This window comes from Lotus japonicus, chromosome 1 (genome assembly GCF_012489685.1).
Source record: "Lotus japonicus ecotype B-129 chromosome 1, LjGifu_v1.2".
Lineage (NCBI taxonomy): Eukaryota > Viridiplantae > Streptophyta > Magnoliopsida > Fabales > Fabaceae > Lotus > Lotus japonicus.
In genome coordinates, this window is record NC_080041.1 from 104055845 (window position 1) to 104072934 (window position 17090).

A 17090-nucleotide genomic window follows, 5' to 3' on the forward strand; every position below is an offset into this window, starting at 1 on the left:
GGAAAGAAAGAGTCAACTTTCTAGAGTAATGTAATATAAGTCCTAGCGAAATTCAGCATAGTTATAAGTAGCGGGTGAATAATAATTAAACACAACATATGTACATCTCTAGCGCCTGAACGTCAAGTCATCGGTCCTTCGCTCGTCGTCTGCGCATAGGTGTATCTTCATTTCCTTTATAGGGCAGCACCACGTATCGCGAAAGTAATTGTACGACTCAGGAGTCAATCAATTAACGCAATTAGGGTCTATACTATTTAGTCAAGCAAACAGATAACATGATCAAGGACCCCTTAATTGATACAAGTAATAGGATTTAAGGTCTATCTTCTTAATCCAATAAAATAATATGATTAAGATCTATCCTCCTTAATCCAATTGCAAATAATATGATTAAGATCCATCCTCCTTAATCCAATAGCAAACAATATGATTAAGATCCATCATCCTTAATCCAATAGCAAACAATATGATTAAGATTCATCATCCTTAATTCAATAGTAAACAGTATGATTAAGATTCATCCTTCTTAATCTGGTAGCAAACAATATGATTAAGATCTATCCTCCTTAATCCAATAGCAAACAGTATGATTAAGATCCATCCTCCTTAATCCAATAGCAAATAATAGGATTAAGATCCATCCTCTTTAATCCAAAAGCAAATATTATGATTAAGGTATAACCTTTTAACCAAATAACCAATAGTATGATTAAGGTCCAACTCTTAATCAAATAACATATAATATGATTAAGGTCCAACCTCTTAATCAATAACAAACAATATGATTAAGGTCCGACCTCTTAATCAAATAGTAAAGAGTAGGATTAAGGACAATCCCCTTAATCAAATAATACATAATATGAGGTTCATTCTGTCAACCGATGTGGAGTCTGATCTTTCAATCGTCTCACTTCAAGTTATGCTCGTATGCAATAGCTAGCAAACCCCGATTCGTCCTTACCCGAATACGTGTCTAGCTAAAGTTCATTGTCTCTATCATTTTTTCCAAGAGTAAACGCCGGTTCATTAACCAATTGTTTCACAACAAGGAGTAGTACATGCACTTAGTGGTTGTTCTACTCATAACGACTCCTCTTCTTGATGTTCCTAACTTGAATCCTCATCTTTCATCGAACCTCGGATCATCGACCCTTCCTGTTTTCGAACTCATTTCCATATCCTAAGTCTTTCTCAAAAGAGGTTATCTTTATCATTCAAAGTTTTCTATCTTGAGTTAATTCATTATGGAATTTATTCTCAAAATCAAGTCTTATGCATTCATTTGTTTCGAAATCTAACCAGTCAAAAAATCCATATTATCCCTAAGTTCTCTTTCATGAGAAAGTCTTGATGCTCCATGTAAGCAGTAGCTCAGACCTTCCGTCGAATCCTACTTGCTAACTCTTATAACACTCAACACTCACAATCGATATAATCATAAGATCTTGGCATAATTCCATGTTTATGCACATACAAAATTCAAGGGAATAGAACATGTCTATCCACTGGAAAACAATAAGACAAAAACCACAGTAAACGACCAAAACCTCAGCAATTAACAATGACCTAACCCCCAGAATACAAAGGCATAAGCCTCAAGGTTTAACAATGGTCGAAGCCTCAGAAAACAGTGGCATAAGTCTCGCATATCAAATCATTTAAAAATTGTCAATTTTTTAACACTTAAGCATAGTAGCTAATAACTACGAGAGTTTACCTTACCTCTATTGTCGCCTCCCCCGTGAGTGATAGCAGCTTGCTCTGGTTCCTCCCAAGATTGCACTTGTTCCAAACCTTAAGCAAGAACCATTGCTAAGTTACTCAAGAAGTAAAGCAATACAATAAACTTAACCGAAGTCGTAAAAGCTTACAAAACTTTAGAGTTTAAGACATAAGCAGGAATGGAGGAGTTTTCGCAAAAGAAAACCTTCCCCACACTCAAAGGTAGCCCACAACCACTTAGGGGAAAAAGGGTTCCCCGATCTTTTTCTTAGATCTAATTTAATTCCTAGGTATTCTTAGATGATATCTAGGGTAGAAAAACTCCTAGAAAAATTACGGGACTTAAAACGCAAATATGGGTATTTTGGTCAAACTTTTAGGCTCAAAAACTCAAAGTTGAAATTTTCCAAATACAAATCGGTATATAAACAAGATATTCGCCAACAATAAATCCTACTGTCACTAAGCAAGATCAAGAATTTTTGAATCAAAAAGCAACATTGAAGTATAAATGGGTTTTGAGCTCAGATTCTAGATCTACGTTGCCACGGCGAAAATCTAAGCGCATGTGTCGTGATTATGGAACGTATAGAAGGTGTAGATGATATTTGAAAGAAGAAATCAAATTAAAATGATTTTTTTACAAAAAACTCAAAACTTTGAGCTAGGGCTGTCCAGAAACGTTTGGCCCGACCGAAACCGACCGGCCCACGACCAAAAAAAGGCCCACTCGGTTCGGGCGGGTCGGATGGCGGGTTGAGGGATGGAAAAAACCGGCTCCATATGAGTTGGATCGGTCGGTTACGGTTTGGAGCCCAGTCCGACCGAACCCAATATAAAAAAAATTTTACAAACGGCCCAAGTGAAGCAATGGCCCAAAGACACAAACCCAAAAATTTAACCCTAGCTCCTCTCTCTCTTCAGTCTTCACTTCTTCTTCTTCTCTCAACCCTAACTCCTCTTCTCTCGCCGCCACCACCCTTCTCCTCTTCTTCTTCTCTCCAAACCCTAACTCCTCGCCGCCGCCAGCCACCACCCTTCTCCAGTTTTCCTCATCCTCTGCTCCGCCACACCCTTCTCCTCATGACCTCATCTTTCTCGCCGCCACCATCCTTCTCCAGTTCTCTTCATCCTCAGCGCCGCCACCACCCTTCTCCTCTTCTCTTCTCCTTTTCTTCTTCTCTCCAAACCCTAGCTCCTCACCGCTGCCACCACCCTTCTCCTCTTCTCTTCTCCTCTTCTTCTTCTCTCCAAACCCTAGCTCCTCACTGTCGCCACCTCCCTTCTCCTCATGACCTGCGCCGCCATCCTCTGTGCCGCCACCACCCTAGCCACTCCACCACTGCATCTTCATAGCTTCTTGCCTTCTTCCTCCATGCTTCTCTGGTCCGAGATAGCTTGTTCATCTTCATTTTTCCTCAATCGATTTTGATATCGCAAGATGAAGTGAACATGCTATTTCGCATGAGATAAGCAATTGAAAACTTGTTCTTGACTTCTTGGTAAGTTGGTAATGGTATATCCGGATCTGATCTATGTTGTTTTTGGTTAATTTTTTTGATGAAATTGAATGAAATTACTCAAATTAGGGTTCTTTGCTCTTTATCTTTCTATTCTCTGCAAAACCCGGTGGAACCGACCCGACCCGCCCGTTACCCGACCAACCCCGAAACCGATCCAAACCGACACATCTCATGGTCGGTTACGGGCCCAGTTTTATGTCATGCGGGTTCGGTCGGTGGAGCTTTTTGGGCCCGAAATCGACCGAACCCGACCGGTGGACAGGCCTACTTTGAGCACAGAAAGACATGGAAAAGGACATGATAAAGATGAAAAGGTTGCAAGGGTAGTGATGGTTACCTCCGTACCGATCCAATGCAACTGGAATGACACGAATAAGGCAAGAAACGAACAATTGGGGCCGACTCTCTCTTCCTCCCCCAAGCTCACGACCAGTTCTTGGAAAAATGAGAGAAATCTCATTTTTTTTTCTCCTTATGTAAAGGAGAGAAAATGAGGAAAAAGAAAGATTTCGCGGGTCCAGGTGTTTTGGTACAACCATCTGCTGATTTAAATTTAGTATTCGGCGACAGAATGCTAAAACTTATTTCAAAGCTCATTTAATTGAAGAAACTGATTTAAACGCAATCTACATCAAAATATATCGTAGGACTACTTTTTGCAGTCAACGTCGGATGGAGAAACTTCCTTCACGGAAAAGATCCCTAGCGTCGAAAGAAATGAGGTGGGCGGATGGAAACTTCGTCAGAAGCTCTGAATAGAAAAACTCTTTGTTCAGGGTCTTATCTAATGTCACTGTGAAGATAAAGTCTAACTTTATCAAGCTACCAGAAAGTGATATCTATCGTGTGTACAATCTATAGTTTCGTATTGGAACACTCGTCATCAGAAAAATACCCTAAGGGTCTTATTTTCTTGCCGCTGATGAACTATGTCTTAAACAGTGTTCTAGTGGCGGAAATAGCCTTTTTCGAACACTCTCAACCTTAGTCGGGTGCGAACATTGCTCGTGCTACCACTCAAACTGACTCCAGTATCATCCTTAGTCATATTCTGAGTTTTCTCCTTCATTACACCTGTCAAACAAACAAACTCTCGTTCAGGTTCCTCTCAAGCTTACACAACACCCTAGGCGTGAGTCGGAAATTAATTAATTATACTAATTCTAAAAATGTGTGTCTTACATTCCCTGCCAAACACCATAACCCACCCTCAACATTGTTTTTTATATTAACTAGATCCTCCCAAGGTTTTCTATTTTCTTCTGATGAGAATGGAGAATAAATATTAAAAATATAACAAGGTAAGGGACAATCTCTCTACAAACCCTTTTTCCCCCAGCAAGCCATCTTCCTTAAAGGACTCAATCTTACAAAAAGTTCATTTTTTCCAAATGCTCATGATGCCCCAGCCGTGTTGACTGACTATTTAACCTCCAACTCAAATTAGTCACCCGTCATATAGCCTTACACATTTGCATTGTTTCTTCTTTCCTACGACACCACAAGTTCCTCTACCTTGCAAAAAACTACATTCACGACCACATTCTGATGAGGCTCGCCAACCTCAATCTCCCCTTGGTCGAGCTCGACCTCTCCTCCAACAACCACTTTGGTGTTTCGCTAGCGAGCTCATCGCCTGCTCCTCCCTGAAGTCATTTGACAATTTGTGCAACCGCGATTAGGCCCTTCCCTTCGTTGGAAATGTGGTCATGACAACAAATCCTTACTGCACATTTACATGTTCTTCTCACTCCAATTTTGATCTAGCCTCCTCGGATCAGTTGTGACAAGAAGGTATATGGTGTAACACCCCGATTTTGGTGGCGTCACTTTAGTAACCAAAAATAAACTTAATGCGGAAAAACGTGAATATTTTTTTTTCCGATAATATAAACAAGATGGAAATAAATAAAACGCAAATGCGAAAGACAACAGAACTAATATGCAATATAAATTACAGCCCCCGCTGTAAGTAGCAACCTCGTCACGAGTAACCTCCAGTGACGGAAAGTAGAAAGTGTAACGCCCGTAGGCAATATGTTCAGACTAAAAGTGAAGGTTAAGTGTCCGCAACACAAACCTCAAAAATGAGAATAAGTTAGCCCAATCGGCCTAAAACAAGACCTCCTAAGTCCAACCAACTCTCTGTGATTCCCGTAAAGAAACCACACAAAAGCTATAGGCGGGGAACTACCCTGTCCCCAAAGAAACAAATGAAAGTCAGAGCTAAGACTCTACTCCTACACTAATCCTATCTCGAGGAGCTCACACCAGCACTAAAACCTACATGCTAGCATGATCGTCGTCTGAATCTGAATCCAGAACGACCAAGTCTATGTACACTACCCGTCCTCCTCTCGCAACCGCTATGCGCTCCGGTGCTGGCCTCTCGGGCTTAGGGCCCGAACCATGATCATCTATAACAGCAACGGTGGGTGAACTGGACTCTGCAGAAGTCCCTCCCACAGGCTCCTCCTCTGAGGGGTCCTCATCATCCGAAGACGACGGTGGTGGTGGTGCTCCCACTCCTGGTCCGCAATGCACACCGGGTGGCAAGTTGAAACTGACAGTGCATCTCCGCAGCACTCCTGCCGTCAAGTGTCCTACTCTATCTACATGATCCTCCATGATCCGCCCTGAGTACGTCGCTCGATGGCTAGCGGGGTCGACCACCCACGAACCGGGGTCATCCTGGTCTATCATCTCGTATCTAATCCCCCCCGAAGGGCGGACCATTGTGAACCAGTCCGATATGGACATCTGACAAAGGGCGTTGTCCGCCAAAACACTCATAGAAGACGCGAGGGTCAACTCCAAAGTATTATATAAGTAATATCACCAATAGATACAAATAAGAGAATAGCCACTTAGGCTTATAGCTAGAGATAGCATCCTAGGGTTGTATATTCCATAATGAATGTAACGACAGTAATAACAATTAACATGTTCCAAATAAGATTAACAAGTAACAATCACACTCAGCAACTAAGTTAGTATGCATGTTGCATGAAATGCAGATGCCGGTTAACCCAGTTAACCAATATGCATTCCGGAAAGGATGGACATCAACGGATCAGCCCTAGCACCAGCCACGGTGGGACCATTTTGGCCCACGTGCCTCTTATACCAACAACAACGGTAGTCAGATCAGCATAAAACCCGAAGGCCTGCCATTTCGGTCTGCTACTAAGAGTCACCTAGCAGCGCTCTTACGCGGAAATCCGGGTCTTATGACCATTTTGGAATCCGCCGTGGTCCGGCATCTCACCGTGTTTAAACCACTTAATGAGTGCATGCAATGCAGTGATTAGCCAAACAACGTCTCCGACCTCACTCGACACGTCGCCACGTGTTCTAGCTAAATTAAAGTCTCTAAAAGCTTACCCTAAGGTAAAGTCGATTCTGCGACAAAAGACACTTCTTTACAACAACATAGTAACTCATGATGATCTCCAAATCATCCGACTCATCTCAATCCGATGGTCAAAACTGCTCAACGAGCAAAGAGTATCAACATACTCGGAAACTACCTGTTTCCCGGCTTATCTCTCAGATAGCCCAACAACACAACTGCTCCCAGAGCACAAGAGTATCAACATACTCATAACTTCTTAACGTTCTCAACACTTGGATCCGACGACACTTCTCGCTTACCAAAACTAAGATTTGCACCCTAAGCTTCCTTTCGAGTTTATTATCATTATTTGAAGATTTAGAGGTTGTTTAATGTCTTATGAGTTTTCTTTACAAAATAATATCCTTTTAGTCTTATCGCAAATCTTATGAGTTTTCAAACATCCCATAATCCCAATTAACTCCCCGAGAATGTCTCGATCCACTATAACCATAACAAGGCCCGAATCTCATTCGTTCTATCAAACTTTCCCCAAAATCTCAAAATAAAATCGGCATGACCTGCCCGCTATTCTCACTACTCAGAATCACAGATATCAGTGAAAAGACATAATTAAATCAGCACAGTCGACAAACATGTCATATATCAACACTTCCTAGAATAATCACGTAGCACTTAGCATATAAAGCATGCATCACACATCCTAGATTACCCACTTAGCACGTAGCATGTAAGTCAATCTCAAAAACAGTCAGTAGATGAATCATCTACATTGTCAGCCGAAGCCTCAGAAAACATTTTTCCAATCAAACACAAACAAGTGCATAAACAGTAAATCAATGTCGAAAGCATCGACCCTAAGCATTAACTAAGGATTCAGTGAGTAGCCCTCACCTGTAGATTCTCCAGGGTTCCCCTCTAACACTTCTTCACAGTCAAAGCCTTGTTCCTCAGGAAAATCCTCAAAAGCACCTTTAGAGTAAAACCACAGAATTCCATCAAAAACTATCAGAAACTCAGTAATCAATACTCACTAAGGTTACACGAAGTAATACATACTCCGAGGTATGATAATCTAGCGCGAAAGGACAAGTTTTCGAAAAAGAAATTTTCTTCCTCCCCCCTTAGGGTGCTCGGCCACTATTGGTAATTAGGTGGGTCGATTTTTCTTCGATCAAACTTGGTTCCTAGGTTATCATTAGTCGTAACTAAGGGTATTCTAAACTCGGAAAAATTATCGGATCGAAAACTGTCGCAGGGGTATTTTGGTCAATATTTTTAGCTCAGAATTTCAAAAAGCAAATTGGATGGGGACGTCACCAACGACGTTTATGACAACTAATCCTACTAGCACTAAGCTCAGGCGATAGTTTTCAGCCCAAAGGACGAAACTTTGCCCCAAAATGGGTATTTTAAGCAGAATTGAAACTCGACGGTAGTTTTTCGAGAATCGGCGGAGTATTATTAGCTAAACATGCTCTTGGGTACGTAGGGAAGATGTTTAGATAGAAAAATGGAATTATCAGGATAGTTTTTCAAAAACCTCAAAACTATGAGCACAGAAAGACATAGAGAAAAGCTATGGAAAAGACGATCAGAGGTAAGGATTAGCGACTATACCTCGATACCTTGAAGTAGCGACTGTTTAATCAACGATCAAGCAAGAAATGAAGAAAATATCTTCTTCCTCTTCCTTCAATGAAGCTCGCGGCCTTGGAGAGAAAATGGTGGAGTTTTTGTGATTTTTCTCACCTTTCTTGCTATATATAGAGGATGGAAAAACGCGGTAAAATGAAAGTTTCGCGATTCCGATTTTTCCGGCTTCATTCTCCGTGAATTCTAAGATATGTTTTGGTGAAAGAATTCCAAAACTAAAATGAGGTCTCCTTGTATTTTAGGCGACTAATGCAAAGTCGGTGTAAAACTATTTTACCCGATAAGTTGCTTTTTGCATCGGATGTCGGAATAGAAAACTTCCTTCTGAAGAAAGATTGAAAACATCAAGAGAAATGGGTGTACGCGTGTAGAATCTTCATTTGAAGCTCTGAATAGAAAAAGTCTCCATCGTCAGTTGATTCTAGGGTTTTTGAACTATTAGGGTTTTAGTTTCGGCAAACTTCCGATGATTGGAATCGGACGTTCGTAGATCCTAGAGTTTCGCCTTGAAACGATTGTTATAAAAAGGAATAAGAGAAAGTCTTATATTCCTCTTGAAGATTTTTGGAATTATTCCTATAGTGTTCCAAGGGTGGAACTTAGTCTTTTCCTAAGGTTCTTGTCCTAGGTTTAAGCGAATCGATCGTGCTATACCTTTTATCGATTTGATACAATCCTTAGACTTTTCCTGAACTTTCTCCTTCATAAATTTATTTCATTTGATCAACTCTTGTTCAGGTTTCCCTTCACGATACATCAACCCTAATCGCGAATACGAATTTTATTTACTTGGCATAAGCTTAAAAACTTGGGTCTTACATATGGTGATGAGGTTAGATTTCCATGGTTCCTCATCAGAGCTATTCGGCTAGAGAGAGAGAGAATATAGATAAATCTGACATAAATGGAACCCACCAAACCCGAAGGTTATGGATAAGTCGAAGGCATCACCGACAACGACGAGTCAGTGCTAATACAAAAGGAAAGGCCATAAAAGAAGCATGTTCTTCAACGGGTATAATTAAAACTTACTGGACCGGGCGAGCCTTTGACACGTCTAGGCTCGCCCAAAATAGTGATTAGCCAAGATATACGACATGGCGACTTTGGGGATCATGAAAAGTCGCTCGCCCAAGATGTTGGATTTGAGTATGTTTTGTCTTATTTGTACCGCGAATTGGACATCGTTTGTGATGCCCAATTTCCAGAATCTTCTAGATTAAGACCCTTCCTACTATAAAAGGGGGTCCATTATTGTACTAAGGGGCTTTTTGATCATTTATGAAATAGTACACATTATTTACAGCATCTTTCCTTATTAGTACTCTGTTAGGGTCTACTAGAATATTTCATGATTCCTCAAATAGGCTTTAGTAACACTTACTCTAATTAATTATTACCATCCAATTTCTTAACGATATATTAATGGTACCAAGTTACTTCCTCACCATAGTCAATATGATTCACTTACTTACTCTAGCCGTAGCCCTCCACCCCTCCATATAAGATGTGGGAAAGGAGATCGTAATCTTCTCATTGGGGACACCTACACCTAAATTCGTCCAACATGGTCTACTTTGAATGCAGGTACTTCTAAGGTTAAGAAATCCATAAAGCTATATCCAATTTCTTGAAGCACTATCAAATCAATTAAGCATCTATGACCTAAGAAACTTTAATTTAGTCGACGATCTTGAAGTTTCTATGTATATATTTGCAAACACCTTTACATTATTCAATTGTTTCAGTTGCGATCACTACCTATTTACGGGCACAACAGTACCAAGCGTAATCATATGGATTAAGCAATTAATTAGTGGCCTAATACAACAAATATGCTACTAATTACAGTAGGATGGGCACGTGTTGGCTAAGTGACTCACCCATGTTTCCCATTATCATACCTTAATGGGAATCCTATGCTAAAACATAAATGGTTAGTTTCCTTGAACAATTTTTAAGCACACGCGCGACCAAGGTTAGCGAAAAAAAGAATATAACAAAATCAAATAAAGCTTGCTTTACAGATACGCGCAAGATCGATTATTAAAAGACTAAGGCCCACCTTCAAGCTAAAAGTCTAGTCGTATTTATTACTTATTCTTCTTCCACCATACCCGATGAGTCATTCACTCCCTAAAGAGATTTGAGAAGACCACGGTAATAAATCCATGTGTAATCTGAATCAAGGAATTAAGAATTAATTTACAAAAAATATCAGTTGATATTTGCATAGTGTAGTCACTCGGTAGCCACTATGACAAAAGAAGACAAGAAAGAAGTAAGGATATATAATGTGATATATGATAAGAGAAAGAGTGTTCCGTCATTTGTCGGTCAAGAATAATCGGTAACACCCTGATTCAGCTATTGATCCGCTAATAACCATACACAATTCATACCTCTCGACATCCATTTGCATGCATGCTCGGAGCTGGGGACTACTATTCTGGTAGTCGGGAAATCATCACCGCTACACGAGTAACTGCCCCTCAAATACCTCCCCGGATACACCATACTTGAATGTAATCCCCGGAGGCCCGATAAATCATGATCTAATACTAAGGTTGTATGGGAACCACCTTGAGACAACTGATGTCTTAAAAGGCATGTCGGTATCGAATGCATCCTAGCCTAGGCCGACTTAGCCTTTCACCAGACAGCAAGCACGGAGAAATCGACATCGTTCTGACGTTCCTCCAAACCAGTTTCCCAGACCCAAGGTTTTTCACTCACCACGGCACGTCAAGTGATTGCGGCCCAGCAACCAAAGTGTAGGCACGAAGCTAGCTCAAGAGCACAATAAACAAATTAAAATGCAAACCCACCTCCACCGTTTTATCAAACCCAGAGTTAGAGGATCAATAGTCCCTACCGCGGAATGTACAACATACTCATTATGCCTCGTAGCTCTCAGACTCCTTCCTATAAAAGGCAAGTATTATTAGGAGATTTGAATGTACATGCTATTCATCTCATTTTCTTCCATTCTCAGCTATTAACTTTGTTCCCCTAACTTGGGCGTTGGAGTCTCATCGCATGTACCCCCTTGGGCGCTGCTCACGACAGAGTTCTTCCCTCTCATCCAAGAGACGCCCACCTTTCCCGGAAGTCTGTCGTTCTCCCCTTAATTAACACTCTTCAAGTAATTTACCAAATTCAGATTAGAGATATAAAAAAAAAATTGGGTGACCGTGTGGAGTGCTTAATTAATTAATTAGATATCTAAGTATCTTTGCTGATAATTGAATTCGCATGACCATCGGATCAAAAGTCACTTTAAGGGAACAGCAACAATCCGTTCCTTTTTTTCAGTGAAGATTACTCTGTCGTCATTATGCAAATGATGAATCATGCTGTTTTTCACTTAAAGATATGTACTTAAATATCACATTCCGTACGGAAACTCAAGATTATTTGCTTGATCCACTTGCACCATTCTTATTGGGAAGGTCATGAAGGTGGGAAGCACCAAGTTTTAGTACTGTAGTACTCAACAAAAGTACATGGAATATAGCTGACATTACGACAAAGAACACAGAAGAAAAGTTGAATTCAAAGTTCTAAATGATAAGACCAAGCTATTACTGTTGAAATGGCCTACAGCATAACAGCAAGATGGTATAAATTGAGCAAGAGATCAAGCAAGACATGTCATAGAAATGAGAGACATGAGCAGGATCTATCATAGGAGTGAAAGACATTAAAGTAGCAGCAGAGAAATTAGGATGGAGGAAAGGCCCTTGGACTCATGAAGAGGACAAGTTGCTCAGTGAGTATGTCAGCTTGCATGGGGAGGGTAGTTGGAGTTCAGTGTCTAAGTTTACAGGTAATGTATATTTTGATTGCCAGATTATCACGCCCTTAATGTGCATGATAGAAGAGGTGGAAATGTGGAATTTGGGAATGTTAAAAACAATAAATAGCATGTTTGGATGAGTGTTTTTGTTTATCATAATCAATTTTTAAAAGCAGAAGCTAATGACATAAGTTTTTTTTTATAAATATTTTAATTCTGACTTAAAAATAATTGTAGAAGGACTTTCCATACATGTATGAATTAAGAAAAGAAATTGGAGACAAATAGAAAAGGTTTGAATGCATATACTTCTTCTGCCAATGTACTAATAATGAATGGGCTAAAAATATTGGCAAAGCATGGTTGTAAATGGTGAATTGTAATTTTGCAATCTCATTTTCATTTTCACTTTCTTTTTCATCTCATTTTCACTCACTTTCTATTCATTACTCTCTGTATTTTTTTTATCACATCATTTATCATATATCTTATTACCTTTTCTTCTTTTTCTATCTTTGTAGATGTATTCAAGTGTGAACAAAACATTATTCTATTACCATATCCAAGTTGTTGTCCTTCATTTAAGAATCTCATATTTTCATAGAAAAAAAAATATTACAAGCAATTCTAGGAGTTTCACCTACCCTTAGTTATAACTTTGTTTTTTAATTGAATTTCAGGCTTAAATAGGGGTGGAAAAAGTTGCAGGTTGAGATGGGTAAATTATTTGAGGCCGGGCCTCAAGAAAGGTCATTTAACATCTCTAGAAGAAGGAATGATTATTGAATTGCACGCCATTATGGGTAACAAGTAATTGAAATAGAATCTCCTCCTTATCTCCTTTTATCTATAACTTCTGGTTTTGTCTATACCATGACAAATCTGCTATATACTTTTCTTGTTAAAAAAATTAATTGATAAGAAGCACATTATAAATAACACATACTAAATATAATTTTTGAGAAAAAGGATGATGCACTCGATCTTAAAGTGTTTTTACATTGTCAACCAAACAGATTGTAAAGATGTGTTACATCAATTAATGAAATTAAATAAAAAAACATATTTTCTCACATCCTTAAAATCTGATTGGTTAGTGGTGTGAAAATTTTTTTGCACCTCAGTACATTGAAATTAAACTCTACATTTTATATAAAAGTTAAAACTAAAACAGTTTTCATGGTTTGACCGAGAAATAAACCCCCAAAATCATAGTTTCACCCCAAAACATACATATGAAGTATGAACCCCAAATATCCAAAACATACATATGAACCCCACAATACACATAAACCTGCTAGATTGCATTGTCCAATAAGTTAAAGGCTTAATTACAACTTTGGTCCCCGACGTTTACCAATGTCACGATTTTGGTCCCTCACCTAATTTAATTACATGGATGGTCCTCGACGTTGTAGGCTGCGTGCAACGTTAGTCCTACCGTTTATTTCTTAATGGAGGAGGCTTACGTGGACGTCTAGTTGGAGAGAAAAAGGAGATCTGAGGAGAGAGGGGAGCACGTGAGTATCACGTGAACTCACGTGAACCTTATATGAACCCATTATACCCAAATCTGAAACCCTAGGGATCTAAATTGCGTTACCTTCTTCGTTCCAGGGAGGTCAGGGGTTTGGGTATAATGGGTTCAGATAAGGGTCACGTGATACTCACGTGCTTCCCTCTCTCCTCATACCTCATTTCTCTCTCCAACTAGACGTCCACGTAAGCCTCCTCCATTAAGAAATAAACGGTAGGACTAACGTTGCACACGGCCTACAACGTCGGGGACCATCCATGTAATTAAATTAGGTGGGGGACCAAAATCGTGGCATTGGTAAACGTCGGGGACCAAAGTTGCAATTAAGCCTAAGTTAAATCCCTTTAGGATTTGTTTGTGAGTTTCTGTGGGAGGAAATGGGAAAGCTTTGAGCGGAAGGAGAAGGGGAGGGGAGGGCAAGGTGAGACGGACGGATCAGAGGGTAAGCATTCCTTTATTTGCAAGTTCAAAATTAATTTAGGAGAGGGAAGAGGAAAGGGTAGTTTTTATGGGGAATGAGAGAGGAGGCCAAGTGAGGAGGAAAGAGGGTAAGTTTTTCCATTGTTTGCAAGTTTTAAATTTCTCTAAATCTTCAATTAGATGGAACTCTACGAAACAACTAAATGAGGGTCATAGAAAATGTTGAGAGTTTTTAAAAATTCCTCGAACCAATCTCCCTTTTATTAAATTTCTCAAGCTGCGGGTCCATTTCTCATTCTCTCCTCTTCAAATCTCAAATCACAAATACATCTCAAGCCTAAAAAAGTACCAAAGATATAGCTAGCACCTTCTGAAATTGTTGCCCGCCATAGAATAGATCCTTGAGTAAATAAACATTATAATTATAATTATATTATAAGTATTTTTATATAAGTGCTTATTGTAGTACCTTAAGTCAGATTAATGTGTGGTATTCTAAATGAGTTGATTTATTAATAAAGACTCATGTAACGATTAAAATTTTGATTTTGTTATATTATAATAATGCATCGTTCCATTCTTAGGGACTTGACATTTGCGAGTTTTTATTTTCCGAGCTTCGTTCATCCATCAACCATGGTCATTTTACGCTTGTCTTTATTATCATCATCCATTTCCACCACTCGTCTATTTTTCATTAAAAAATAAATTTCATGAGATAAAGTTAATTCACAAGTAAAGTAAAATCTAAAGATCTTAGTATTTGCCTTAAATAAAATGATAATAATCTATTAAATTAGTCAATATGGGTATCACACCAAAAAAAAAATTCAAGGTATACCACAAAATTTGTCATTCAATCATAGTTTTAAAACTCGGCTCGGACCGGCCGGTCCGACCGGTTCAACCGAGACTCGGTGGTGTGACCGGTCCGAGCCAGTAGTTCGATCGGAAATGCATCGAACCGGATAAAACCGGTGTGACTCGGCCGAGTTGACCATAAAACCGGTGACTCGGTCGATTCTCGGTTGGACCGGCGGGTCACCCTCAATTATTAGTTTAATAGCCTTTTTTTATAAAAAATGTTATAGGTGGGGCTCGAACACATAACATGGACATTACACACGGAGAGCCTTACCACTATGCTAATAGCGTGTTTTGTTTGTCTTCCTGGATGAAAATAATTATATAATAGGTAATATAATACATAAGCAACCAAGGTGAAATATATATTTAAATATTTGCAAGTGAATACAACAAAGAATTAAAGAAATTTTAGTTTGGTAATTGCTTAAAACACTAAAATTATTAACCAATCTTAGCTAGTATTTCTATTTTTTTATTTTTTTAATATAAACCGAGTTAAGCAATCAACCCAATGACTCACTGGTTCGACCAGTGATTCATTGACTCGGTGCCTCGACCGAGTCGATGACCGAGCCGAGTTTTAAAACACTGCATTCAATTAAACTTCTTACGATTTTATTGCAAATAACATAGGTGGTCTACAATAGCGAGGTACTTGCCGGGTAGAACTGATAACGAGATTAAGAACTACTGGAGAACCCACTTTGGGAAGAGAACAGAGAAACCAAAAACCAAGAAGCTAGAAAAGGGAAAAGCAAAGGAAGTGAACCAGTTGAAGGAAAAACAGGAACAGCAACCTGATCTGGATCCGAACCACATGATCAAAAGCATCTCGTCTCATGATGTGGAGACGAAAAATGGAACAAAACCAACCGAGACAAGAGACAAATTAGAGGAATATGAGATGGGTTTCATGTACCCAACAATGGAACAACAAAACACTAGTATCCCTTTGATTCATCTAGAACTTTCGTGCATGTGGCCCGAAACTACTGCAACAGATGATGATGGTCTATGGTGTAGTTTATGGAATTTTGATGAACCACAAGGGTTTGCTGATCATGTAAACCAGTTTGGCAAATGTGTCATGCCAAATCAAGCTACCTTTGGAGCTTGTTGGGAATCTTCCTTACTTGGGGTTTCCCAAGGTAGTTCCACATCTAGTGAATAAATAAATATTATAGATCATCCTCATTAAAAAATGGTTTAAGTCCCACATCGGGTATAAAATAGGACTTGAGATTGAGTTCAGTACTACAGCAACAACCAATATAATCCTCTATAGTGTAAAAGAGAATACCTCCTTAAAGAGTTCCAAGCTTGGGCTCGAAGGCATTTAGCGATTGCTTGTCAAGTAAGTTTCGGTCACTTTGTAAGACGTATAAAAGTCTGTTGTATCCGTATTTGTCGGATCCCCCTAATATGCACAAGTTTTTTTGTTGTGTAACTTTACACAACCATAAAATTGTCTCTTTTGCCCCTGCTTAAAAAAGTAATCCCATCTTCATCCTTCCCATCATCTTCATCATCTTTAACCCAAAACAACCCAGATTCATCCCACCCAAATTCATATTATAAAAAAAAACATAATTTCATCTTCATCATCACCATTCATCTTCTTCTTCTCCTTCATCATCATCACCATTCATCATCAACCCACATCCACAAACCCCACCCAAACCCAGATTCTGAAACATCCAATCATCTTTTCCAAATTCATTCATGTTTATCTCCCTCACCACTCACATCTTTCTCTCTTGATTTTTTTTTCTCCTGCAGCAACATCACCATTTTCTTCTTTCTTCTTAAGTTGAGAACCACCCCTACCACCATGACTTCACCTTCATTCTTGGAACTGAACACCACCACCAACAGCCACGGCTACACCATCTCCTCCTCTCACCGAAACGGAGCCAGCACCACGAGCTCCCACAGTCACGGCCACAACACCACCGTGAGACCATCACGACAGATCCAACACCTTCACCACCGAGTCCCGCATCAGAGCATCATTGTTCTGCTCTCCACCATCATCCTCTCTTACATCGAGCATTGTTGAGCTCTGGGCATCCCCTTCCACCACCCACCCTCCCCTCAACAAAGAAAGCAATCCCCAACTTCTTCTTCAGCAAAAGGCACCAGATCTGACTAGATCCCCTTCATCTACCTGAACCCAAACATCACCTTGCTTGATGGAAAAAGCTTTCC

General features: G+C 39.6%; 1 protein-coding gene across 1 annotated transcript; it reads left to right on the forward strand.

The window, feature by feature from the left end:
- Positions 1 to 9356: 9356 nt before the first annotated feature.
- Positions 9357 to 16053, forward strand: LOC130716468 (MYB-like transcription factor EOBI). The gene is made up of 4 exons (XM_057566516.1): positions 9357 to 9408; positions 11939 to 12088; positions 12739 to 12868; positions 15516 to 16053. Exons 1-4 carry the CDS (start codon positions 9357 to 9359, stop codon positions 16051 to 16053), a joined length of 870 nt encoding a protein of 289 aa, XP_057422499.1.
- Positions 16054 to 17090: the final 1037 nt, after the last annotated feature.